General features: G+C 45.3%; 2 protein-coding genes across 11 annotated transcripts in view; one reads left to right on the plus strand and one right to left on the minus strand.

Moving 5' to 3' along the window:
• HTR4 (5-hydroxytryptamine receptor 4) overlaps nt 1-4,348 on the plus strand; it is a 144,446-nt gene extending 140,098 nt beyond the window's left edge. Inside the window, 1 exon segment of the mRNA XM_023761223.1 lies at nt 3,774-4,348. Within this exon segment, the coding sequence (XP_023616991.1) occupies nt 3,774-3,861 (88 nt within the window). The 3' untranslated portion in view covers nt 3,862-4,348.
• A 10,111-nt stretch (nt 4,349-14,459) lies between these two features.
• FBXO38 (F-box protein 38) overlaps nt 14,460-25,148 on the minus strand; it is a 51,508-nt gene continuing 40,819 nt past the window's right edge. For 5 of the 10 annotated variants that reach the window (XM_006097447.3, XM_006097445.3, XM_023761198.1 and 2 more), the window contains 7 exons: nt 22,492-22,592; nt 22,178-22,280; nt 18,784-18,950; nt 17,388-17,533; nt 16,659-16,762; nt 16,054-16,167; nt 14,740-15,301 (listed from right to left, as the gene is read on the minus strand). In XM_006097447.3, the coding sequence (XP_006097509.1) occupies nt 15,123-15,301; nt 16,054-16,167; nt 16,659-16,762; nt 17,388-17,533; nt 18,784-18,950; nt 22,178-22,280; nt 22,492-22,592 (914 nt within the window). In that variant the 3' untranslated portion in view covers nt 14,740-15,122. The other 5 variants (XM_023761202.1, XM_023761199.1, XM_023761197.1 and 2 more) reach the window with 3 other exon arrangements.

The following is a 25,148-nucleotide window of genomic DNA, read 5'->3' on the forward strand; positions in this document are numbered from 1 at the left end:
AGTAAATTAATGCAAAGCAGGCAAGCTGCTTCCTGCCTTGCTGTTGCTTGGGAACAGCAGAGAGCTTTCATCTGGACCTGACACTGTCCAGGTACGCCCTCACCTCTAGGGTCTGCACGTACGCCCTCACCTCTAGGGTCTGCATGTAAGATCCTACACCAGACAGAGCCAGGAGACGTTTGCCACTCTGAGCAGATGACAGCCTCCTGGAGAGGCTACGTCTTTATCTCTAAGGCCATCTTGAAGGTTTCTTCCAGCCTCATGATCAATTGCTAAGTGAACAAACATTGGACCAACTACTAAGGAGTGGAGTCCTGCACTGAATCATCAATGAAGTACTGGGTTAGAGTCTGACCTGGATCATTAAATAGCAGTAGTATTAATTAACATTAATGGAGTATGTACTTGTTGGTGGGCACTATTCAAATAAGCATTTTATGGGCATAATCTCATATAATGCCCACGACATCGGGAATAATCACAGAGCTAGTCCATGCCAGAGGCAGGACGTCGACCCAGGCATTCTGCCTCCAGAGCCATTCAACCCTGAGGAAGTCACGCGTCCTGAGCCTTGGCTTCCTCAACAGTAATGATTCCTGCTCTCACTGTGTATCCAGCCCTTTGTGAAGTCCCTTAAAGATGTTCATTTTATTATCACAACAAAGCAATGATGTCCCCTGGAACTAATCTGCTTGACCAGGTCACACAACTAGTAAATGGTAGAGTCAGGATTTGAATGCCATTCTGTTTGCCCGCTGTTAATGTGTGCTTTCTTTGCCCCAGTATTGCTCAAATCGGGGATGCGCAGATCCCCATGAATATGCCCGCAGACCGCGTGGGATCCATGCACCCCAGTTAGAGAGATGCTGCATAAAGTTAGCCACTGTCACTGCAACATGAGGGGGGCCCCGAATGCAAAGGCGACCTGAATTCACAAGGCGATGTGACTTCATAAGGTGGCCATCCAGATGGTCCCAAATCCGCTTAAATTGTTGATTTACTGTCAAAGTGAAAATACCAAATTAAAAATATAGGCATCTCACGAAGAATGGGGACTACCCCAGCCCAGGGAATGCCTCTGCAGGCCACACTCCATTTGAGACACAAGGCCCTCTACCCGAGTCCTGCCAAGGAAATCTCACACTAGTCCCTCCATTCTGTGGGTATCACTCGGCCTACCGCGGTGACAGGACCCACCCATAAGTGGCAACTAGAAAACGTGTTTGTCTGCTCACCCCCAGTCAACTGCAGCAGGACAAAGAGAACCTCCACTTGGAATACCGACCCCAGTCCCACACTCTTTTCTAGTTGTTCCTGAACAACCCACTCTTTAGCACAGGAGAAATAGAGCCCTCCGAGAGGTGTGTGAACGGCTGCTGTCGAGGTGTGCCTGCGTTCCGTGGCAGCACCTCTTCTACGTTCAGTAATATCAGTTTGGTTCCTCAACTAGGACACTCTTTTTATGTGAACACAGGGAAGGAGAAAGTGCCATTGATTTCTACTGAAGTTGACTTATTGGCCAGGTTCAGGAGTGTTTTGAGGTTAAGAGTGTGGGCATCATGGAGACTGTGACCTACCATTAATTGCTTAACCTCTCTGAGGCTCAGTTTTCTCATCGGTAAAGTAGATCTAAGTATAGCAGCTAGCACTCAGGGTTGTGGAAAATGAATGATATAAATGAAATCATATATGTAATTACTAAAACTGTTACCAACACACATCCTCACTTCGCAATAAATGGAGCTGTGTATTTCTCATTATTATCATTAAGTTTCTCCTGCACAAGTATTCACGTCAGGGATATCCCTGTACCTCAGGAGTGCAGTCCCATTTCATGGGGTGTTAGGTTCGAAGCCCTTTTTTGAACGCCTGGACTTAAGTCATTAACGATGCTGCTCAGGGGTAAGAGCAATGGGCAGGAGTCTGCCTGTGCTCCTGGCCAGGCTCTGCCACTCACCTACCGTAATGCTTAAGTACTCACTCAGCTGCCCTGAGCCTCACTCTCTCCTCCTGATAATTGCGGGCCTTGACTGGCCTGCAGGAGGCATGTATGGAAAAATCAATTTGTTCTGCTTCAGTGTGCCTACTTGCCAAACCAGGGCTTGGGACTTTGATCAGAAAGAAAGACAACATCTGGTAGTCTTTCATATCTTGAGTTCTTTTAGGTTTTACCTATCAAGGAAATAAAGGAGAAAAATATTTTAAAATAATAAACTGCTATCCATATATTATTACCATCATTTTTATATTCTCAGAACTAAATGAGGAGGATAATTTGGGTTTCAGTGTATCGAATTCTACTCTGTGCCAGAGCCTGTGCTGCTGTTTGCATGCATTGCATTCTTTCATCCAGACGCCGGTGCTATGATGCAGGCACCAGCACCCTCAGTTACAGGGGAGGGAGGTGACATGTGGGGAGGTTACAGAACTTGCAAACATCTCAAAGATGGTAGCTGACAGAGCCTGGTCTGGGAACTCAGTCTATATCAAGGTTTCTTAGTCTTGGCACTGTTGACATTTTGGGCCAGATAAGTCTTTGTTCTGGAAAGCTGTACTGTGTATTGGACAATATTTGGCACCATCCCTGGTCTCTACCCACTAGATGCCAATAGCACCGCTCCTGCCATGACAACCAAAAATGCCTATTCGGTGCTCCTGTTGAGACTCACTGTTCTAAATTTACACTGGTCCGTGGGCTATGTGAGAACCAGGTAAGCATATGGGTGCTGCACCAGCTAGACCAGGTTTGATGGGCTGTATCTTCACATATTACCAGTATTCCCTTGGGAGAGTCACTGAAGCTGCTTAACTTAAAAATGAACATCATACTATCTCATAGGGCTTTTGTGAGATTAAATATAAGGTAATGCATGGAGAAGGCTTAGTACAGTCCCTGGTACATACAAGCAATCAATATAATTCAAAGCAAAGCATTACTGTAACTCATGATAAACCATCAAGTTGGTTGTCAACATATAATGCCAAATAACAAACTGGTGTGTGTGTGTGTGTGTGTGTGTGTGTGTGTGTTTTACTGAATGGGTTTGACATTCGTCTCAGGAAATGAGTGGGGATGGTGCTCCTAAACTCTCTAGAAATTTCATAACAATGACTGCCAGAGGCTGGAATCTGGGTTACTGGTGACAAGACTTGCATGCAATTGAAGCTGATTTAAATGCAATTAGCATATTGAGTGCAACCATGTGATATTGCGGAAAAATAGTAAACACTTGTCAAGAAGTCAGTTTCACTGCGATGCTGGGACTCAGCCTGCTGTTTGGTTCATCTAATGGATGTGCTCTTCCAAATGTCCCCGAAAGGAACAAATACAGTTACATTGTCTTTCAGGCTCTGAGTGGTTTAGGATCTCAGTCAGCACTTGGATGTTGCTGAATCCGGAACAGTCCCTGGCAGAGATGTGCTGGTAGAGCTTGAGGGGGTGCATAGGGTTCATTTCGGTGAGTAACACGGAGCCCCAGGCTTTGCAGGGAGGAAAGAATCTGGGGCCTAGTTCCAGCTCTGCCACTCAGTGTCTGAGTAACCCTGTTATTCTCTCCAGGTCTTCTGTCCCTCACCTTTAAAATGAGCAATGTGGATGCATTCTTTGGACCTTATTTTGAGGAAGTACCCCTGCCTCGTATTCAGCCCCCCCGCAGACAGCATGCTCTCAGAAGCGAGCAGTAGAAAGGAAATGAGGATTGGTGGGAGTGCTCTCCTCGGTGCATTTGAAAGGGGCCTATTGAGTTCTCATGCTTGCTTTCCTTCCTTCCTAGGTACACAGTTCTGCACAGCGGGCATCACCAGGAACTCGAGAAACTGCCCATACACACTGACCCAGAATCCCTGGAATCATGCTTCTGATTGAGGACCTGGCTCACAGCTAAGCCATCCATTCCCATTTGTATCTGCATGAACAGGACACCCTGGCACCTCTCCTGACCCTCATCACCACCAGTGAGGTATGAGAAAGGGGGCCCAGGGCCCAGGGAAGGTCATGGAGGACCGTCCGTGTCGGACAGGCCCTGAGACCAGAACGTGGAGGATCACAGAGTTGAGAAGGGACTTCAAGCGCCGTCAGATCCAGCCTCCCACCCAACGCAGGAGTAGCATCCTTCACAGCATCCCTGGAAGTTGGTCAATCTCTGCTTGCACACCCCCTGGGACAGGAGCTCACTACCTCCTAATGCAGTCCCTTCTGCCGTAGGGAAGCTCTAATTAAAGGAAGTTCTTTTAGAGAGCTCTCGACTCTATCGCTGTTCCCATGGGGCCATGCAGTTGGCCACCTCTTCCTCTTAAGAACCCTTAGCTGTTAGGAGGCAGCGATCTGCCACCCACTCACCCTTTTAATTCTTCCTACACTCGACAGCTCCAGTTTTCTCTCCATGCTGGCCATCTGCTTCTGGACATGCTTTGGTGGATGAGTTCATCAAGGCTCTTTTAGCAAAATTAGGTTGATGGCAATGCCAAGAGGTTCGTCCAGAAGCACCAAAGTGCTGACAAGAGAAGCATCAGTATATTTTGGTTTATAGACATGAGCATTTTTTTTCTCGTCATATTTTGAGGGGTATAGACTCTGGGAACTCTGCTTAGGATTTGGTTTCAGATCTATTACCAGCTCTATGTGCGCATCTGTTTAAAGGTGGCATTCTCTCCTTGGCATACTGGCTTTGAGGTCATTCGGAATGAATCCTGATTGACTTCCCTTCCATGACAATGCAAAAAGGGCCTGCGCCTTTACCCAGAACTTCAGTTGAGAATGGTCCTACCACTCCGATTTGGGGAACAACACTCAGTTGCTGTAATCAGTTGAGTGGCTTTCGGGGCCCTGTGCTGAGTCCGTGCCTGGTCTCGGTCAGAACAATTGGCTCTTTTGGCAAAGACAGAGCCCCAGACCAACTTGCTTTCTAGGAACCTCATTGGCCCCTGCCTGTGAAGCTCCTGTGCTACCGCTTTTCTACATCTTTCACCAGCATCTACCCTTCTCCACGCTCCTACGTAGAAGCTTCCCTGATGTCAAAGTTACCACCAAATTACCTTATCTTGGGGTGAATTATGCCCCCAGGTTGAGGCTCAGTTGCCTTTCTTGTAGTTGCTGATAAAATCCCTATCGAAAGGATTGCTTGTTGGTCCTTATAGGAGCCCATTGAACAGACAGTGTGGGTGATGGTGGGGTGCATATGTGATAACACCCCACAAGGCAAAGATGCACCAGACCTTTCTAACCTCGTCAGCTCCCCTTGGCCTTCCACCTGGTCTGTTTATCCTGCTTCCTTTCCTGAGTGATCTCAGAAGCCACATTGCCTCCTTATCCCCTATTTCACCCGTGAGGGCAGAATCCATTACCTCCCCCTTTTCTCTCTGTCCCAGAAATGGTAAGAAGGATGGTCAGACTCCACATAGGACTAGGATGACCAGCCACTCTGGTTTTAGCACTGAAGGTCCCACATCCCAAGAAACTCATTAGTAACCGGCAAACTGGGCCAGTTGGTCACCCACCAAGGGGACCCTCCTCATGCTGAGGATTAATAAGCCTCCTCAGAGTTGCTTTCCTTTCTTCACTTTTTTTAATGGTAAAGGCAGAGATGCATGAAATTGGGGGTCCATAGTTCTCCACGTGCTCTCTGAATGTGGTTTCTGCTCTCCTTGATTCACAAAGAACTTCTTAGGGAACGACTAGGACAGCGCTCACAAGAACCAGCTCACAGTGGGGAGGAATAGGTTTAGTGCTTCGAGGCAACTGGTAAACTTTGTTTAACACCCTGAAGTCGGTAGGATCTACTATTAAATGCCTATGGGCACACACAGATACATAAATACAATTGGATTTCTTCCCTGCGAAATGCTTCTTCTCCCAGGAGCTTAGCAAGCATGTTTATGTATGTAACACTAGAGGCCCCTGAGCACGAATTCGTGCACAGGTGGGTCCCTCAGCATGGCCTGCAGGGATTGGGCTGAAACTGGCAGCCCAATGCCACCTGCCGCTCCGCTCATTCCCGCCCTGCTGCGCCTGCGCGGGCTCGCGCCCAGTCAGTCCTGATCGGGAGAGGCTCACATCACAGCAGCAGTGCCACTCGCCAGCTGCGCCCTGCATCTGGCACCTGTCCTGAGGGGGGATGGGGGGGCGGGACACAATCGGTCCTCCGGGTGGGCAGTGGGACGCCCTTGCTGGCCCAGGATCTGGATCCATCCTGCTGACGTTTGCGCTAGTTGTTGGGAGCCACCTGGCAGCCGCTTTTATATCATTTCTTCCTTGCGGAGCGTCTAGGGAGGGGAAGTGGCCACAGTGCCCAAGGCCGACTTCCAGGAGGCTGTGGGGGCTGTCAGGATCGTGCTGGTGGCACTGGTCCATTGGTGTCTGGCCTGTTCTCCGGATTTTGGACCTGCAGAACTACTGAGGGAGTGAGTGGCTGCCACCGAGCTGGTGAGCCACTGGGACAGGTCGGTCAGCTGAGTGGCACTACCATTGTGGCAGTGCACTGACCACCAGGGGAAGCTCCTGCATTGAGGGTCTGCCCCCTGGTGGTCAGTGCATGTCATAGCAACTGGATGTTCGGTCATTCACTCAGGCTTTTATATAGAGAGATATTATTTCTCAGTGGCAGATCTACCATCTTAAAGGGCAACTTGGATGCAACAGGGGTCCACAGATTACAATATAGGCGGGAAATTAGATCTTACCATGTCACTGGTCCATAGCTTCTGGACACTCTGGATAGGCTTCTGTGAGCCAGTCCATGATTGGTGTCTGTAGAGGTCACATACACCCCTGACCCAGGAAAGAACAGCAATTGTGGGTATAGGAGCCTTTGTCATTGCCAAGAAGACGGTCTCCTTTGCAGAGGTGGACTCATACGCAAACTTTATTGTCTCTTTGGACCAAAGGCCCACATTGGTGGTTCCCAGGACAGGACCAGACTTGTTCCGCCCAGACAGCTGCTAGCCTGGCATTACTTCACTCGCTGGCTCCTGGGAATCAGGTCATAGAGCATGTGCGTGGAAGGAGGAGCCTTCGAGCCTATCCAAGGGAGGAGGAGGCCTGCATCTTGCCCTCTTCTCTGAGGTGGCCACCATCTCCCAGGCAGCCTGCACTGTCAAGAAGCGATGCTCCCCGAGGAGGGGATTGGCCTTGACAACCCCTGGGTGATGGATGCTGCAGCCAGACCGCCCGATGCCTGGGAGAAAGGGGTCCACCTGTGCTGCTCCTCAAGCTGACGTCCAGCCTGCAGGGCTGTCCCGGCAGAGGCCCTGCAGCCCCCCGGCCAGCTCAGGATCCGCAGCTAGAAAGCAAAGAGAGAAAAACCAACTTCGACTGACACCCAAGGATGCGTGTGTAGAAAAACCCATTCTTCCTGGGATTTCACCTCATCTCACCAACAGGTCCTCTTCATGCTAACTTGCCCTTTCCTGAGAAAATTGCTGTCTGGCTGGGGGTGGAGGTGGGCTTTGGGGAGGGACCCGGAGAGGCTGTACTAAATTGCCTCTAATATTGTCTTCACAACAACAGTCATGTCTCCCTGGTGCTGTGCTGTCTACCCACCCGTTTCCTCTTTGGTGTAGTGTCTCTCTCTCTGTGACTCAGCTTTTCTCTGGTCACAGTCCTTCCTGTGGCAGCTGGTCTAGAGGGAAAAAAGGCGAATGCATTGACTTCTTCTAGCCATCGTTTGCGGCTCTCTTCCATCCAGCCTAGAACACCGAGGCTGAATATTTGGTTTGAATTTAAACAAATCGGGGTAGATCTGAAGGCCTGAGTTTGGGACATCGTGTCATTTTCTGCGCTTGCCTCACTTGTCTTGTCCCAAAACCTCAGAGCTGGTAGGAGTATCGTGACTGTTCCAATGAGCATCACCAAATATGTATCCTGCCAGCACTGTTATTTACGTGATATTTTTATTTAAATCACTTCAGGGTTTCACTTACATAAGTTTATTTTAGGGAGAAACATTATATCGGTACCCCAAATAGAAAATCAGTATTACTTGCCATAAGTAGAAAGCAGCCATGGAGCTAAATAGATGACAACAAAACAAGGTTATGACGTTCTAATGAGAAGCCAACCCTCCGCTTGCCCAAGGCTTTTGTGTTTAAAAGGATGACGAGTGAGTGTCCGAGAGCTGTTAGGGGCCCCCACCTCCAAGGAAGGGCCCTTTAAGCAAGGAAGGGCTGAAAGAGAAGGTACCAGAGATGAACTTCCAAACTTTATGAGTCAATGTGATGTGATTGCAAGCTCCATTCCACAGTTTTGGAAACATACAAGGGAAGTTCACCTTTTGTTTTTAACTACTGTTATATTTGATTTAGATTCGGTTTCTCCTTTCCCTCTCCCCTTTTTTGGCTCACCGAGAATATATCTTAGTTGATAATAAAAATAATAATGTAGCAATAGAGAGGGCAGCCAACAATCAATGAGCTCCTTTCTGCTAGGCGCTGTGGTAAGTGCGTTACGTGGATTATCCCATTCAATCCCCATGAAATCCTTATAAGCACCAGAATCGCCCCTGCATCACAGACGAGCAAACCTCAGCTGAGGGAGACAGACCTGGGGAGTGTGGACGTGAATGGGTCAGCAGGCAGTCTGATGCTCGAGCCCCGAGCCCGTAACGTGCAACACTGCTCATTGTGGGGATCAATTTATTCCACATTCACGTCAGCCCCAAAGCTGGCAGAGAGCAGCGAACGAGCGGGGTGTGGCCGCCTCCCTCGTCCCTTGTTGCCTGAGCGTTTCCCTTCTGCAGCAGCTTGGCCCCTGGAGAGCACCAGGACCATGCCTCCTCCCGTGGGAAACGGCCTCTCACTGGCCTGTTGCTGTCTCTGCACCCTCCTGCTCTCTGAGCCTCAGTCTCCATCTTTGAACAATGGAGGGATGCAGGTCATGACTGGTCAGCGGGAGAGGCCCTTCCACACTGATCTTCCTCAGCCTTTTCAGGAGCCTGAAGTCACGGACAACCAGCAGCGAATCCCCAGGACCAGATGTGTGAGCCAAGGGAGAGCATCGGTCTGTGTGTTTCAGACCATCACCGGGCTGCTGACCCCCAGTGCGAGGCACTTTGACGCCCCGCATTTGCAGCTGGAACCTGCACCCTTGGGGGACATGCTCGCATTGGTCCCATCAGCTCACGCTGCAGGTGTTACCAATGGGAAGGGGTTCTTGCCCCCACCTGTGGCCTTTGGTATCGCGAGAAAGAGTTTTCTGAGACTCGCATGGGAGGAGGAGATACTGTAGAAGCTTTATTTCTGTGGAATCGAACCCCTGAGTTGCCAGGGTCCCGTTTCCCTTTGTCCCGCCAAGGAAGACGTGTAGCTGGGGCTTCAGCAGAGCTAAGATCAAAGCCAGTGTCCAGCATGGAACGGTCCAGTTCAGCCCTAGGCCAGTTCCGTTTGTGCTCCCAGCTGCAGTCCATTCGTCCATTGTGTTCGTCCAATGGCCATCTGGGCAAGAGCAAGAGAACAAATCCTTTGTTTAGGGGATTACGTTTTCCCAAATGTTTGAGGGTGTATAGCGGCCACCCAATCTGGCTAATGATCTCTGTCCCCAGGTTTGACTGACGGGCGCCTTTCCCAGTCACCCCAACTTCACTGACCATGCGTCTATCTCCCCTTTGTTGGGCCCCTTCCCCCCACTGATCTTTGGGGAATGGATTGGTGGTTCTCTGGGGAGTGAGAAATTGCAGCTTCCTGGTGAAGCTGCCCAGATGACATGCCTAGAATGTCTGGCCTTCCCTTTGCTGCTTTCCCGTTATTTATAACTAGCTAATTACAGCGGTATCACAGGCACTCGGCGGTCTCCGTACCTACCCAAGCTCTCTGAGCCTCGCACAGCAGCTTGGGTGGGTAGATTATTGACTTTATTTCATAGAAGAGGAAACAGACTTTGCAGGAACGGTGATTTGCCCAAGGACACAGAGCATATATGGGACAGACGTCAAGACTGGAACACTGCCGGTCACTCCAGTCTAACAGTGTTTCCTTCCTCCTCTACTTTAAATTTATTTCATTTCTAAATATGCAAATTCTATATTTGGGGGCTATGTCAATGAGGGGTTATACACATAATGTATTTCTGCAGTCCATTCTCATTACAAAAATTTCTAATAATATAAATACAATAAAATACCCTTTGACTCCAAAAGCAATTGCTGTTACTGCTGGCTTATATCATTCAAGAATGTGTCAGTGCACATACACGGGTAGAAATGGGCACATAAAAGTATAAGGTTTTGTTTTGTTCTATAGAAATAAGATGAGACTGTATTAAATACTCTGCAAATTGCCTTTTTCAACATCATTTCACATCAACACCTGAATCTTCATTCTCTTTAGTTGCCCTGTGTGAGCTTAATGGGATAGACGTTGTGTAGATTGCAGTGTTGTCGCTCATGTTGTAGCTGTACCCCGTGTCTGAGAGGGCACTGGAGGCATCAGGAGAGCAGCCGCCGCCTCTTTCTGGGCCTGTGCTGACCATCGGAAGGTCAGCTGGGTGGTTTCAAGCTTAAGAGGCAGCAGCAACTCCGACTTGGCAGCTTCGCTGAGGGGAGGGCGGCCCTTATATGGCTCCCGGGCCTCCTCCCTCCCTTTGAGGGGCTGGGACAATTTGCTCAAGTTGCACAGGCTTTGGGGTCAGACTGCCACTTCCTGCTTCCACCGCTTCCTATTTTTGCGTTTTTGAGCCAGATTTTTAACCCGCTCAACCCTAATTTCCCCAACAGTAAAGTGGAGGCCATAATAGCCAGACATATTTTGAAGTGTTAGTATGAGGATGTATAGAAGCACTTGGTAAATGCTTTTAAACATGCTTTCGTAGTATCATCATTTCCTCTTAATGGCCTCACCAGTTCTTTCTGCTTCCTTCCTGGTATATGGTCAAAGGAACCGAAGGTTATGGAAAGACTAGAAAAACAGAAAACCTTTCTAATAAAGGGGGTGACCATGGAGCGATACCACCTTCACCCATCACACTTTCCAGTGTGCTGACAGCTCTCGGGCCTTCGTGACTGCCCTGTGCAGTGGGCACATTACCTATTCACCGTTAACCATTTTACAGGTGAGGACACTGAGGCTCCAGAGTCAGGCTTGTGACCATCTCCAAGTCACCCCGCAGTCAGTTGAGGGTATCAGAATCTGAACCCAGGCCTTCTGAATCCAAATGCGGAGTCCCTGTAAGAACTGTGGTACCTGCTCTTAGAGAAACTATTACGACTCACACACCTGGCCACACTGTGAGAGAAACCTGATTCTTTCTCTAACATTCACATTAATTCACGAATCCATCCATGAAACATTCCCTAAGGCAGCGGTTCTCAACCTGTGGGTCGCGACCCCGTTGGCGGTCAAACGACCCTTTCACAGGGGTCGCCTAAGACCATCCTGCATATCAGATATTTACATTACGATTCATAACAGTAGCAACATTACGGTTATGAAGTAGCAACGAAAATAATTCTATGGTTGGGTCACAACATGAGGAACTGTATTTAAAGGGCCAGAAGGTTGAGAACCACTGCCCTAAGGCCTTTTAAAAATGTGCCAGCTCCACATCCTTAAAGGATGCGGGATGACTTGGTTCTCTGATGTCGGCAAATCCTCCAGTCTGTAAACGAAAGATGGCTTTTACTTTTTTTAAGTGGTTGGAAACAAATCAAAAAGTATTTTGTGATGTGTGAAAATTATGTGCAGTTCAAATTTGTGTCCATAAATAAAGTTTTGTTGTAACACAACCACACCCATTTGTTGATGGATCCTCTATGGCTGCTTTCACACCACAAGAGCTGAGTTGAGCAGTTGTCACAACTGAGATAAAAATATTTACTATCTGGCTCTCTACAGAAAAAGTGTGCTGATCCTGCTGTTAGGCAATCACTATCTAGCCATTCATTCCATAGACATCTACCAAAAGCCTTCTATAGTATGTATCTTCCAAATTCGGTGTTTTTAGTTGGTCCAGTCTGGGCAGCTGTAGAATGACTTCAGCGCCCCCTGCTGTACTTGTTCTAACAGTGCATTAAGCGAGACTGATCAACAAAAGTTAGAAAGCAGCGACCTCTAGTGGCTCCTCTAAGCATTAGTTAGATCCGCGATTTTCACACAGTGGTTGGGCACTGACCCAAGAATCAGGAGGTCATGCTTGATTCCCTGTCTGGGCACATGCCCAGGTTGCAGGCTCGATCCCTCGTGGCGTGCAGGAGGCAGCTGATCAATGATTCTCTTATCATTGATCCTTCTATCTCTCTCTCCCTCTCCCTTCTTCTCTCTGAAATAAAAACATATAAAAATATTTTTTTAAAACATGCAATATCTGACTATTTAGTCAGGGTCTCGGACCTCTTTTCCCTTAAATTGTCAAGTTAAAAAAATGACAAGAGCCAACACAACAATAGCTGCCCCGTATGAATGAACCCAAAGTATACCTTTTTTGGGGTCAGATCTGCAAAAATATATTTTTTGGTATGCCACAGAATTTAGTAGTATATGTGTTCCATGAGAGGGAAAAGGTTGAAAATTGCTGAGTTAGATTATTTGGGGACAGTGAAAATTGAGGTTTGGATTTAATCTTAAAATGAAGGTTGGGGGTTTGTATTATTTTGAAGCATCTAGAATGATCTATATTTTTTCCAGTTTTTTACTGATCACCGTTCTAACCTGGAGAATGGAACACACTCTTAGTTAAAAGGAAGGTTAGCTGAGTTAAAAGCAAGGTACTGAAGAGATGACTGAATGCAGTGCCTAACATCCTTCCTAATGTAATAGGAAGAATTTTAAAAGCCTTGGAAAAGAATTTTGCAGAAAGACACTGATTATGGTTCACACTATTTAGTGTTAGGAAAACTTGCTGGCACCCTTCATTTCTGTGGACATTGAGATAAAGGCAGCCCCTGGGAATCAGGCACTTAGATTCTTGTGCTACCTGGCCTTACCCAGCTCCTGACCATCGGTGAGCTTTCCCCTCCCTGGCCTTCAGTTATCGCCTGTAAATGAGGGGTTGGACTACATAAGCTCTCAGGGCCCTTACCCCTCATCCTATATAACAGAAGCCTAATATGTTAAGTGTCCGGTCGTCTGGTTGGCCGTTCAACCAACCAAAGTGCAATATGCTAATGATATGCTAAGGCCACTCAACCACTTGCTGTGACATGCACTGACCACCAGGGGGAACTCTGACTGGTAGGTTAGCTTGCTTATGGGGTCCAGCCACTGAGCGAGATGGGCCGGACATGCCCTGGAGCCCTCCTGCGGTCCCTCCCCAGCTGGCCAATCTCCTACCCTCCCTGGCCTGGTGAGCATGCACCGGTGGGGTCCCTCGGCCTGGCCTGTGCCCTCTCGCAATCTGGGACCCCTCGGGGGATGTCAGAGAGCCCATTTTGGCCAGATTCCGCTCAATGCAGAAGCTGCCCCCTGGTGGTCAGTTGGTCAGTGTGCTCAGCCAGAAGCCTGGCTCATGGCTAGTGAGTGCAGCAGAGGTGGCAGGAGCCTCTCCCGCCTCCAGGGCAGCGCTAAGGATGTCTGACTGACGGCTTAGGCCCACTCCCGAGTGTATGAATACTGGGCCTCTAGTATAGACCATAATTACATATTCTAGTCACGCACCACTTAACGAGGGGCTTATGTTCTGAGAAATGCATCATCTGGCAATTGTCACTGTGCAAACATCAGCGTGCACTTACACAAATCCAGGTGGTACAGCCCTACTACTGCAACTGTACGGACTAGATTTTCCTAGACTGGCAGCCCAGGGTTGTTTACACCAGCATCACCACACAATTGTTCTGTGCAGGTTTCAGCCTATCAGTAACCAGTGTTGTGGTTGGATCGGCCCTTGTGGTTCTTCTGATTGCAAGAGGGCCCTCAGCAGTAACCACTAGGTGAACTTGGAGATGAGGTTTATCACAAGACCTGGAAATCACACAGCACACTTGGGGCCACATGGCAAGTCCAAGGGTGGAAAGAGCAAGGGGCTGGGGTTCTGCTTTAATTGGGCTGGAGGGTGGGGGCCCAGGGTTTCAAGGGCTCATTCTTTATGATGAATTTAAACTGTAAGAGCAGGAATATAGTGTGGGAAGACAAAAATCAAGTAGCCCAAATGGTCAGTTACTGGTCAACCAAGATCTCAAAAACAAAGGCACTTCAGAGGGGGGATGCGGCCTGGCTCCTAGACTTCATCCCGTTCAGCCATCTTTGAGATGGATGTCTCTGTAGTCAGGGCTTACACTGCGGTAACATGCTGGGCTAAGATTTTACCAGATGGCTGACATCACCAGGGGACAGGAATGTTTTAGCTCCATTATAACCTTATGGGACCACCAGTGCACACGTGGCTCGCTGGGACTGGAACATCATTATACAGTACATGATTCCGTGAGAAGTTTCTAAGATTTCTCCCCCACACCTCCAGTTTAAAGCACATTCCTTCTCTGCATGGTATTTGCTATTCATCTTGACAAAGAGGGAGTCAGGTCCAAGGCAAGAGAAAAGTTTTTAGCAAACTTTTATTTTTATATTCAAGATAAAGCATGTACACAATTGAATGTGGAAATAAATAACTAGAAATGCTTTGGAAACTTTCCCATTTCTCTCTCAAAACTGAGTTGTTTTATAAACTCATGAGTCTTTTTACTTGATTTTAAGAAATATGGCAACTATAATACCAAGAAAGAAAAAACACCACAATTTTGTACAGAAACATGTAGCCACCTCTGACTATAGGGTTTCAGCTTAATAGTAGCACAAAAAAAGCACACAAGACACAAAGACTCTTCAACAGATTTACTCAAACTGCTTCGCTCGAGAAGAAAAGGCACAGATTTAAGGGGGTGACAGTGATTATGAAGAATATAGTAAATGGAGGCTCAGCCAGTGACTTTATAAACTAAGTCAAGAAAATGAACTCCTTCCAATGATCTGCCTTCATTAAAATGAACTTTTAAATTAAACTGTATAAACATATGATATACAGTTGGTACTCGGGAAGTGTCTTTGTATAGCTCCTTATGTACAAATCTTTGTATACAACTTCAGTGTTCCTTATACATTTCCTGTAACACACTGAGCTGCAGTCCCGAGTCCCCGGGGCCTTTCTGGCAGCTGTACGGCCCCTGGCTCTGCCAAAACAGCAGGGAAATAGGAGGGACCAGTCAAATGTAGTCATCTTCAACCGGCTCTCCATTGACATCACAGTAGTGGATAAAAATTGCCACCACTCGCTGAAACACCCCCTTCTTCATCTGACGCATCTCTGAAATTTCTTCTCCGATTGTCTCCATACAGATGTCTGCTGACAGCTGCCCTTTCCTTCGAGGAGCATAGATGGTGCCTTGGAAATTAGAAAGAAAAGGGGAAACGTATTATTATCAGATGCATTTGGAAAGCCGCTTGATTAAGCTGGTCCATGAGATGTGCCTCTATATGGTCATGCGCTGCCACTGAGAAAGGTGCAGCTCATGGACTGGGTCCCCGTCAGCTTAGTTACATGCCCCATTTGATGCTAAGGCAGCACACATGATTAAAGGCCGGGGTGGGAATGCCCCAGAGAGACTAAGTCAGTCACAGACATACATGGAGCTTTTAAAACCCATTTACTCATAAATTAGTTTTTGAAAACATCCTGAAGTAGATATTCTAGTGTGCTAACAACCAGAACTTTATTCAAAATGTCCTTCAAGCCCCTCTCCCCCCTCCTGAACATCTCCATCTAAATCATAAGTTCCTACATGCTACCTAACAAGGAGCTGCTCATAAGTAGCAAAAGAATAGTCAGTGTGACTGGAACACATTTGAAATAATATAAGTGACAATAAGGAGTAACAACATTATAAACAGGAAATTAAAAAAATCTAGATAGAAAAATCTGTCTGAAGGAATCCTTCCCACCAACCTTCAGAGATCCCTCGTAAGATTATTTATTGCTGGGAGAGAACCAAGCAATAACACAACACAAATTAAAACATTCACATAGGAAGTGAGTTAACAGCCACACTGCTCCCAACTCTCAAACAATATGTAAGTATCTAACACAGCAGGACACGCTCAAACCAGCGAACACAAATCAAGTCAGGTCATAATTACTTTCTTCATCATCTTCGAAATCATATCTGGCGAAGCTGTTGGGTTCTGCTGCCCGTAGTGATCTCAACCAGGGGAAGTCAGAAATCATGGAATACGGAGCGCCATCCACAACCCCTGAAAGGAGACAGATGAACAGTGCTACTGCTGTGGAGGCAACGACAGGGCAACACGCAGCATTCTATAGGCAGAACATCAGTGTGCTTTTGTCCCTCATGGCTGAAAAGGCACTGGACCAGTTCTCGTTTGCTCCTACTTGGTCATGGGATCTTGCTCACCCTTTGCTTTCATTAAGCCTCAGTATTTTTCTCTCTATATGTATAAAATAAAGACGTTGAAACAGGTGCCCTCAAGTCACTTCCAACTCTCAAACTGTTTCAAGTTTCAATTTTCTTCTACTCTTTGTTTGGACACAGTTTCTGATTACTTTAGGGATGGTAAAGACTCAGTCTGGGAGAGAGCTTTTACCTGGTTCCTGCTACCTGCAGACATTCAAAGCCTCCATCATTCCGCCTCACTGTAAGGATCCCACTCCTATCTTCCCTAGGCATGTCTCTCCATCCAGTTAGTTAACAGCTCGTTAGCTTCCCAGCCATTTAACTGCTCACCTTCTAAAGTATAGATGTCTCGGCCCCAGGGGTACTTGGGGTACTTCTTCAAGTCATCTTCAGTTCGTGTGGCTTCGGGGAAGAATTCATACTTAATGAGCTCTCTAGAGGCAACAAGAAAAATCAAACAAAAATTATAAAACTGAAAATAATGTTGAGGTGTGGGGTAGAAAGGAACTGTCAAAATTGTGCCAGGCCTAGATTCTAATGAATATCTCAGAAATTAAATATTAAATACCTAACGGAAGAAGGATACACTCAAACTAGAGAATACATATCTGGTCAGGTCAGAAGAACTTTCTTCACTATCTTCCAAATCCTATCAGGTAGAGAAACCATTCTCTAATCAAATATCTTGTGTGTGGTGCTTAATGTTTATATATCAAATGCCTAAAAAGTCTAATTTTCTGATGATGTAAAACATTAGTTTTAAGATTTTTAATCTGACCTCTTTTTCCATGTCCTAGGGTTAAAGAAATGAAGTCAAATGTTCATTTATAGTCTGTTCTTGGAATTTTTCTTTACATTTGAAAATAAAAAACTGCAGATACACATGTATGCTTTTTAGTGTAAGTCCTCATTCCCTCAGTTTCTCACATTACATTTCATGCTTCGGCGCCTTAAAAGCCCCATGAGATCATTTAAAATAAAGAATAACTAGGACTTGTTTCCATGGCCCTCGCTCGCAAGAGGAACGACTGAAGAGGCTGGGGGCCACGGGTTACTTACTGGTTGATGTTTGCTATGGTGTCCATCCAGCTGCGAATGCGCACCTTGTTCCGCACATTGGGAGGGTTACTGAACTCATGGATGATACAGATGTGGTAGGGGTAGGGGCCACTAAACAGCTTCTGCTCCAACGTCAGCGTGTCCACCTATGTAAGAGAGCAGAGCACACTGTGGGCCCAGGAACAGAATTCCTGAGAACTCTACCTCCTAGAGCTTGGACAATCTTTCCTGGGACCTACATTTTAAAATCTTTGGCTGATTTGAAAATCAAATATCACATTCAGCCCTGAACATAGCTTGCCATGCTGGGGGTGAGGCTTAGCAAATTCTTCTGTCTTGCAAGCTCAGCGACTTACATTTCTCTGTTAAATAAATGCCTATTAAACAGAGCATCCAGAATTAGGTAACTGATCCCAGGAACCCACATCTGAGTATGTCCTTCACAGGCTCAAGTATTGATTGCATCATAGACTGAGTGTGCAGTACCAGGTGCCCTATTCAAACTGGCTGTGGCCTATTCCAGCTGCCTGCCCCTCGCAGCCTGTGTTCACATTGCTTTCTTCTCATGGAACGCCTCGTCCTCACCTCTTCTTATGAAATCCCACTCTGCCATCTCAGTGACATTCACGCCTACCTCCTTCTCAGAAAGACTTCAGGGAAGTGTCTTTTTTAGGCCCAGAATATTAGAGACACTCAACAGTTTGTTTGTTCAAATCTCTCTCATGGGGCCAGACTCTGACACTGACTGTAAAGACTGTTTAATGATTCCTTTCAGCTTTCTTTACGCATTGAGCACCGTCTTATATATAATGCTCACTTTATTTTTTGTTTTATTGAGAAATAATTGACACACATCACTGTATAAATTTCAGGCACACAGCATGTTGGCTTGGTTTACGGATATTATGAAATGATTACCCCAATAGGTTCAGCTAACACCCATAATTTCATATAGATACAATAAAAAGTTTACTCTTCATAATAATGAAAATAATGATTGCTACTACATGCCAGCAACTGCTCAGCACTTCACACGTCTAAATTAACCATCACAAGAACTAGGTTTTTATTCTACTTTTACAGATGGAACTAAGACAGAAGTTAAGTAATCAGCTACAGATCAGTGAACCAGGATTTGAATCAGGCAGTCTGAAAACAGTCTTGTTGAGTAATAACTGCCCTCATCACAGAACTTGCTAAAAATCCACAAAACTCTAGCAGAGAAGCATGAATGAAGATCGGCAAAGTATTCCTAGCTAGGTTAAAAGAACTCGGTAGAATCTAAAGAATCATCACTGTGGGTTGAGCATATGAACATGCCAAATCCACAAAGGTTGAAGACTAAGAAAAAATATCACTGCAATACATGTGTCATCAAAAAGGGGCTGCTTGGTACCTGCTGCATTGGGCGTAGGTAGATGATGCGGTTTCTCTCAGGAGGAATCCGTAGTATCTGGTCTAGTACCTGATCCATGTTCAGTTTCTTGCATTGTGCATAGTCAAATCGGTTTACAAGTGGTGCATTTTCTACTTTTAAATGCTTCAGTACCCTGCACCTGGTAGCTACAAAATGAAAACAATGGTAAGCTCTACAAATAATTTATGCAAAGTAACAGAGCAATGTACAGCCTACTTGGAATCATCTTTGGAGGATTGGCCAACTTCCTTAGCATAAAATACCAGAGATGTAATAAACATCTTGAACAACGGTCACGTAATGTCACAAAGTACAACTGACAGTTATCACAATAATCTGAAAATGTGATTCCATCCTGTTTAAAAGAAGGTGGTCACCCATATATATGCTAGAGGGATGTTAAGGTACCTTTTCCTATCTAAGAGTTTACTGGCAAGGAATCTTAAGACCCATAGAATGAGTTGCCTAAACATAGGAATTATTCAGGAAACATTTACAGAAAAGAATGAATGATGGGAATATTAAATTCTAAAATATTATGGGTAATGATCAAATAAACCTGGAATAATTGACATATATTACCTTACAGTCACCCACAGAAAATGAGAAGAGTTGATTTTAACTCCCACCGCAGGTATAAAAACAGAACCTTAAAAGACCCAGCAATATTTGTATATGTTGGTCTGAAGCTGGACAGGCCAATGTGGTTGCCACTAGCCACTGGCAGCTATTTAAATTTAAATGAATTAAAATGAACAACTCAGTTCCTCCAGCACTAGCCACAGTTCAAGTGTTCGACAGTCACATGTGGCTGGTGGCTACTGTATCCAACAGTACAGGAATAAAATAGTATGCCACACTGAAAAACAAATCTCTTTCCTTTTTCCAATCTCAAATTTCAATCTGTTCCATTTTATCCCAGATTTAAACCTGGTCCAACTCAAGAGAAAATACTATAAAACTATAAGGCTGATATGCCTGATCTTAACTCGTTAAGGGCATCTTCTGTATCGCCTTTGACCAAAATGCCATCATTGTCCCGAGCAATCTGGCCCTGTAATGAACTTGATGTTTGAACAATGAGCAAGTCTCCAGCCTTTCAGACTTGTTTCCTCCTTCTGTGACATGGCAGGAGACAGGAAAGGAGGAAAGACAGAAAGAGGACTAGCTGGTGATAAGGGTTCAATGGTCCTCTGCTGTAAACCCAGAGAGGGCTAGGTTGGTTCTAATCTCACTTAGTCATCTCAGCCCCCATAACTTAGCTGGTGTCTAGGGACTGAGCTACTTATCTAAGGTCCTCTGTCCCAGGAGCTGAAGAACTATTTGGTTTAAGGGCAAAAGGCTGAGCCTGAAAGTCATGTAATCCATCACTAAGTTCACAAAAGATACAGGGAGAGTCAAGTGCAGAGAAAACCAGTCAGATTCTCAGAGCACTCACAGTAGAAAAAGGAATGAGAAGTCAACCCCCAGAGAAGAAGGGTTGAGAGGTAGATTCTCAGACCTCAGAGGGCAAAGCTGCAAGCATTGCTCTCTTAAACTAGGCTGGGTTCCCCTACTGTTATGATCTTCTGAGCTTTTAAAGGGCTCCTGTTCTACTTTAGGAGGACACTAAAATAGATCATAATTTACTAGAGGCCCAGTGCATGAAATCCATGCGCTCGGGATGGGGGAGGGGGGGTGTCCCTCAGCCTGGCCCTCTTGCAGTCCAGGAGCCCTCGGGGTATATCCGACTGCCACGGAGACGGGAGAGACTTCCGCCACCACTGCTGCGCTCATCAGCTGTGAGCTTGGCTTCTGGCTGAGCAGCACTCCCCATGTGGGAGTGCACTGACCATCAGGGGGCAGCTCCTGCATTGAGCACCTGCCCCTTGGTGGTCAGTGTGCATCATAGTGACTGGTCGTTCAGCCATCGGGCCAAAACTGGCTCTCTCACATCCCCCGAAGGGTTCTGGGTTGCGAGAGGGTGCAGGCCAGGCCGAGGGACCCCAATGGTGCACGACTGGGGATGGGGAGGGATGTGGGAGGTTGGCCAGCCAGGGAGGGACCTCGGGAGGGCTCAGGGTGTGTCTGGCCCATCTCACTCAGTCAGTCCCGATCGGCTGGACCCAGCTCTCACCTACTGGTCAGAGCATCTGCTCCCTGGTAGTCAGTGCACGTGATAGCAACTGGTCAACTGTCTGCCCCCTGGTGGTCAGTGCATGTCACAGCGAGCAATTGAGCAGCCTTAGCATATCACTAGCATATTATGCTTTGATTGGTTGAATGGCTGACCAGACGACAGGACACTTAACATATTAGGCTTTTATTATATAGGATTAGATGTTTTAGGACCTTATTGGTTAGAACAGAGAAAAGTACCACCTCTTAAGGGTGAAAATGAATCTAGGGTTCCCAGGTCTGGTGTTTTCTAGAATTCAAGAGAGTGGTTAAGTGTTTAAATGTTTTATTTCTCCTTTCTAAGATTCTCCTAGTTTATGACAAATGTTTGGTAACAAAAAATGATTTTCTTGTTCTGTTTACTACCAGTATTACAGAAGAAGTGCAAAGAAAAGAAAGCCCCTAATTATTTTCTTTACAATACTAATATAATAGAAATTAACATTTATTAGGCTTTTACTAGAGGTCAGACCCTCTACTGTATGTGCATATGTTGTGTACATATACATACCCACATATCAATTACATTTAACCTTCATAAGTGCTTTATAAGGTAAGCATAATCATGCATACTTTACAGACTGAAAAAAAACACAACAACCCCACAGAGAATATATAACTGTCCCATGGCAAGATATGAGTGAGATCCTCACAATTTTACCTGGATAGCTATCAAAAATATAATTTTGAGTGGAATGGAAAAATAAACAGATCATGTAAAGGACATATTATGTACCTAGAATTTTAAAAGCTCACATAAAATAATACCCTACTATTTGTTCAGAGATAAACATGTATACAAGCAAATACATGGAAGGATATATATTAAATACGCAGGCATAGATGGAGGGAGCCGATGGGATTGGCAAAGAGGGGCAGGGCACATGGGACTACAAAGAAAAGCGGGGCTTGGAATAATGATAATAGGCCATGAACTGAGGTTAGGTTTAATCATGTCAACAAACTGCAGAGCTGTGAGGCACTTAAAGGCCCAGTTACCGCTTCCCCCAAAACATCTGCACGCAAAACATGTCCAACATCACCAAGACAGCAAATGGCAGAGACAGGCCCCTCACAAATACTACTGAGTAATTATCTGAGAACTACAGAACGAGGACAGAATTAGATATAATCCAACATAATGATTCCTTTCTGAGTCCTTAATTCTTTAAACTCCTTCATGATGCTCTTGTATGACATGAGCCCAAATACATACCATGGATGAACATCATCTTGGGACAGTCTTTTAGCACCAGATCTGTGATTCCACAGTTGGTCATAGTGACTCCAACAAGATTTTTGGACTTTAACACAAGGACCTATAGAGGAGAAATATTTTTAAGTTAGATGTCTTTTTCTGTACTTTCTTTGGAAAACTTAAATGTTTTCACTGGCACAAGTGAGAAGCCGTTGTTACCAATTTCTTCTATTTAGAGAAAAAAAAAAGTATATAAAGATGGAAACTTCAGTTCCTTTACATTATTCAGGACGCTGGCTGGCCTGAAAGGTAAGGGAGGGCTTTTTCTTCACCTGCACATGGTCATCCTCAATCACAGGATCACTGGTACTGGTGGACTTATCTGCTGTCCGCTTCCGCTTCATAGTATGCCGTGGCTTTGTTTTAGCAACCTCTAGAAAAAGCAAGAGGAACATGGTCCCCAATGGAATACAGTCAGACCACTACTTCCAACTGACTGTTCCCAAACAAGATCGCCCCCCATTACCTCAAACACAGTATCCTTTTCATCCCTGGGGCATTCTGACAATCTAAGGAACATTCCCATCTCTAGTCACTCAAGCCATCTGAAATATTATTGGTGAATTAAACTCACCAGTTTCCTGCTAAACAACTGTAAGTTCTCGACTACTGATTAACACATGCATTTCAATGCCTGACATTTAGAGTGATGCTTTGTCTCCACCTGTTCGGTTTTATTCCATACTATTATCCAATCACCCCCCATTGCCAATGCCTCTGACACCATTAATCATTCTAGCTCCTTCTCCCAGAACAACTTTCCAGACTTCACTTTTGAAAATACTACCCATCCCTGAAAAGACCATCTCAAATGCTACCTGCTCTATCAAATCACCTGGATTCCCAAACATTATATAGGGTTCTGTAATTCCCTGTATACCTGTTTTGTTTCTCTATTTAAACTAAAAGCTCTTTGAAGGCAACATTACTGTCTTATTTCATTTTTGTATCAATGTCAGCTATTAGCAATGAGCTAAAATGAACATTTATTGAATGAGTGGCACTCAGCATTCATTAAATGAATGAATGCATTAGAGCAGCAGTCGCCAACCAGTGGTCCACGAGGTCCGAAAGGTTGGCAACTGCTGCATTAGAGATACGTTAAGTGAGATAATAATAGCAAATATTTACTGAGCACCTACTCTGTCAGGCACTTTTCTAAGGGTTTCTTACAACAGCCCTTTAAGATAGATTTATTATTCTTATTTTACAAATCAAGAAACTGAGACATGGGAAGTTTGTGAAGGTGTAACTGGTAGAACCAGGAGCAAAACTCAGGCAATCACTATGTTAGAAAACTTGTAATCCTTTATCTCCCAAACCCTAGCGGGTAAGGCACTAACTCAGTGGTCGGCAAACTGCGGCTCACGAGCCACATGCGGCTCTTTGGCCCCTTGAGTGTGGCTCTTCCACAAACTATCACGTGCGGGCAATCACGTACAGTGCGATTGAAACTTCGTGGCCCATGCGCAGAACTCTGTATTTTGTGGAAGAGCCGGTATTTTGTGGAAGAGCCATGTGGTTTGCTGACCACGGCCCTAACTCATTTGCTAGTATTGTTATAAAACATTTTGCTTAATTTGCAAAGTAAATATGATCTTAAATATAAGTTCTAAATTCATCTCTAAAAGTTAAGCACATATATATTCTAAACAAGACACGGAAAGTCAGTCCTTGTTTTTGATATTCATTCTGTAGCAAAGGAGACACGGATAAAGTAAAATTGAGATTCACAAATGAAATCCTATCATATTGCTTTCACACACCACTTCTAGACTACAACACTCCACTTGGTAATTCTTCAACTTCAGACATGAAAGATTACTAAGAAAGATAGGCAAACAAGGTGCCAATTCCCAAAGGCGTGGGTTAGATGGGAACTCTAAAGAGGCCAAGTGTGTGTTTTTGACATACCAGAACCTTTCCTCCACCATCTGAAAACTTTGTGAAATTTTACCATGCAAAACAACTGAAATCAGCTGCTTTGGATGAAGCTTAAAAGGAAACCCAAGAGTTCTACCCATCAAACTTCCTAAAATGACCCTGAACCCAGGCAAAGCCCAGGGGTTCTGGAAAAACATAAAAACTCTTGATCTAGGCAACCCAGTGAAGGCCGCTTTCCACAGTATTCCTGCAGGAACTTCGTGCAAAATCTAATTATCTTCATTAACAAGGCATCTTCTAAAGGCAGCATAATTCACGTAACAGACAAAATTCACACACTTGTTACAACCAATAATAGGTCCTGATTCCCTCTCCCCAAACCACAAAAATGAAAGGGAACAAACACACAAAAAGCACGTCTGTTTCCATTCCTTTGTGACAGTGTTCAGAACAGAATTTTCTATTAGCATTCTCCTTTCACAATCCAATTTTCAAACTCTCACGTTCCTGGATTGCTCTCTCCCCTCCCCTTTATTTCATCAGAATATGTGGTTCAAAGTTAAATTTCCTGCTCTCCAGAGTGCCCACATTGGCTGTTTATGTTTTCTAAGAAAAGTTATAAAATAAAATCACACTTTATATATTGATAACCTTGAAAAACAAAGGCTTCCCAATGTAAAAGGAAGACAGAATTCACCCTGTTATTTTCTTACACCACCTTCTTTGTGTAGGGACAACTGTTAGTGATTTCATGCATACATCACAGCGATTTTCAACCTTACTCATCTTATGGCACACACAAACTAATATCTAAAATTCTGCAGCACACCAAAAATACATTTTTTGCTGACCTGACAAAGAAAAATGGGTATCATTCTGATTCATTCACACTAGATGGCTACTGTGTTGGTCTTTGTCATTTTTAATTTGACAATCTTAGGAAAAGAGGTCAGTGTCCCTATCTAAATAGGTATTGCTTATTTTAAAAATTCTTGCAGCACACCGGTTAAAAATCGCTGATCCACCAGGACCAACATACCTCAAA

Source organism: Myotis lucifugus, unplaced genomic scaffold (assembly GCF_000147115.1).
Source record: "Myotis lucifugus unplaced genomic scaffold, Myoluc2.0 scaffold_202, whole genome shotgun sequence".
In the NCBI taxonomy this organism is placed as follows: Eukaryota; Metazoa; Chordata; class Mammalia; order Chiroptera; family Vespertilionidae; genus Myotis; species Myotis lucifugus.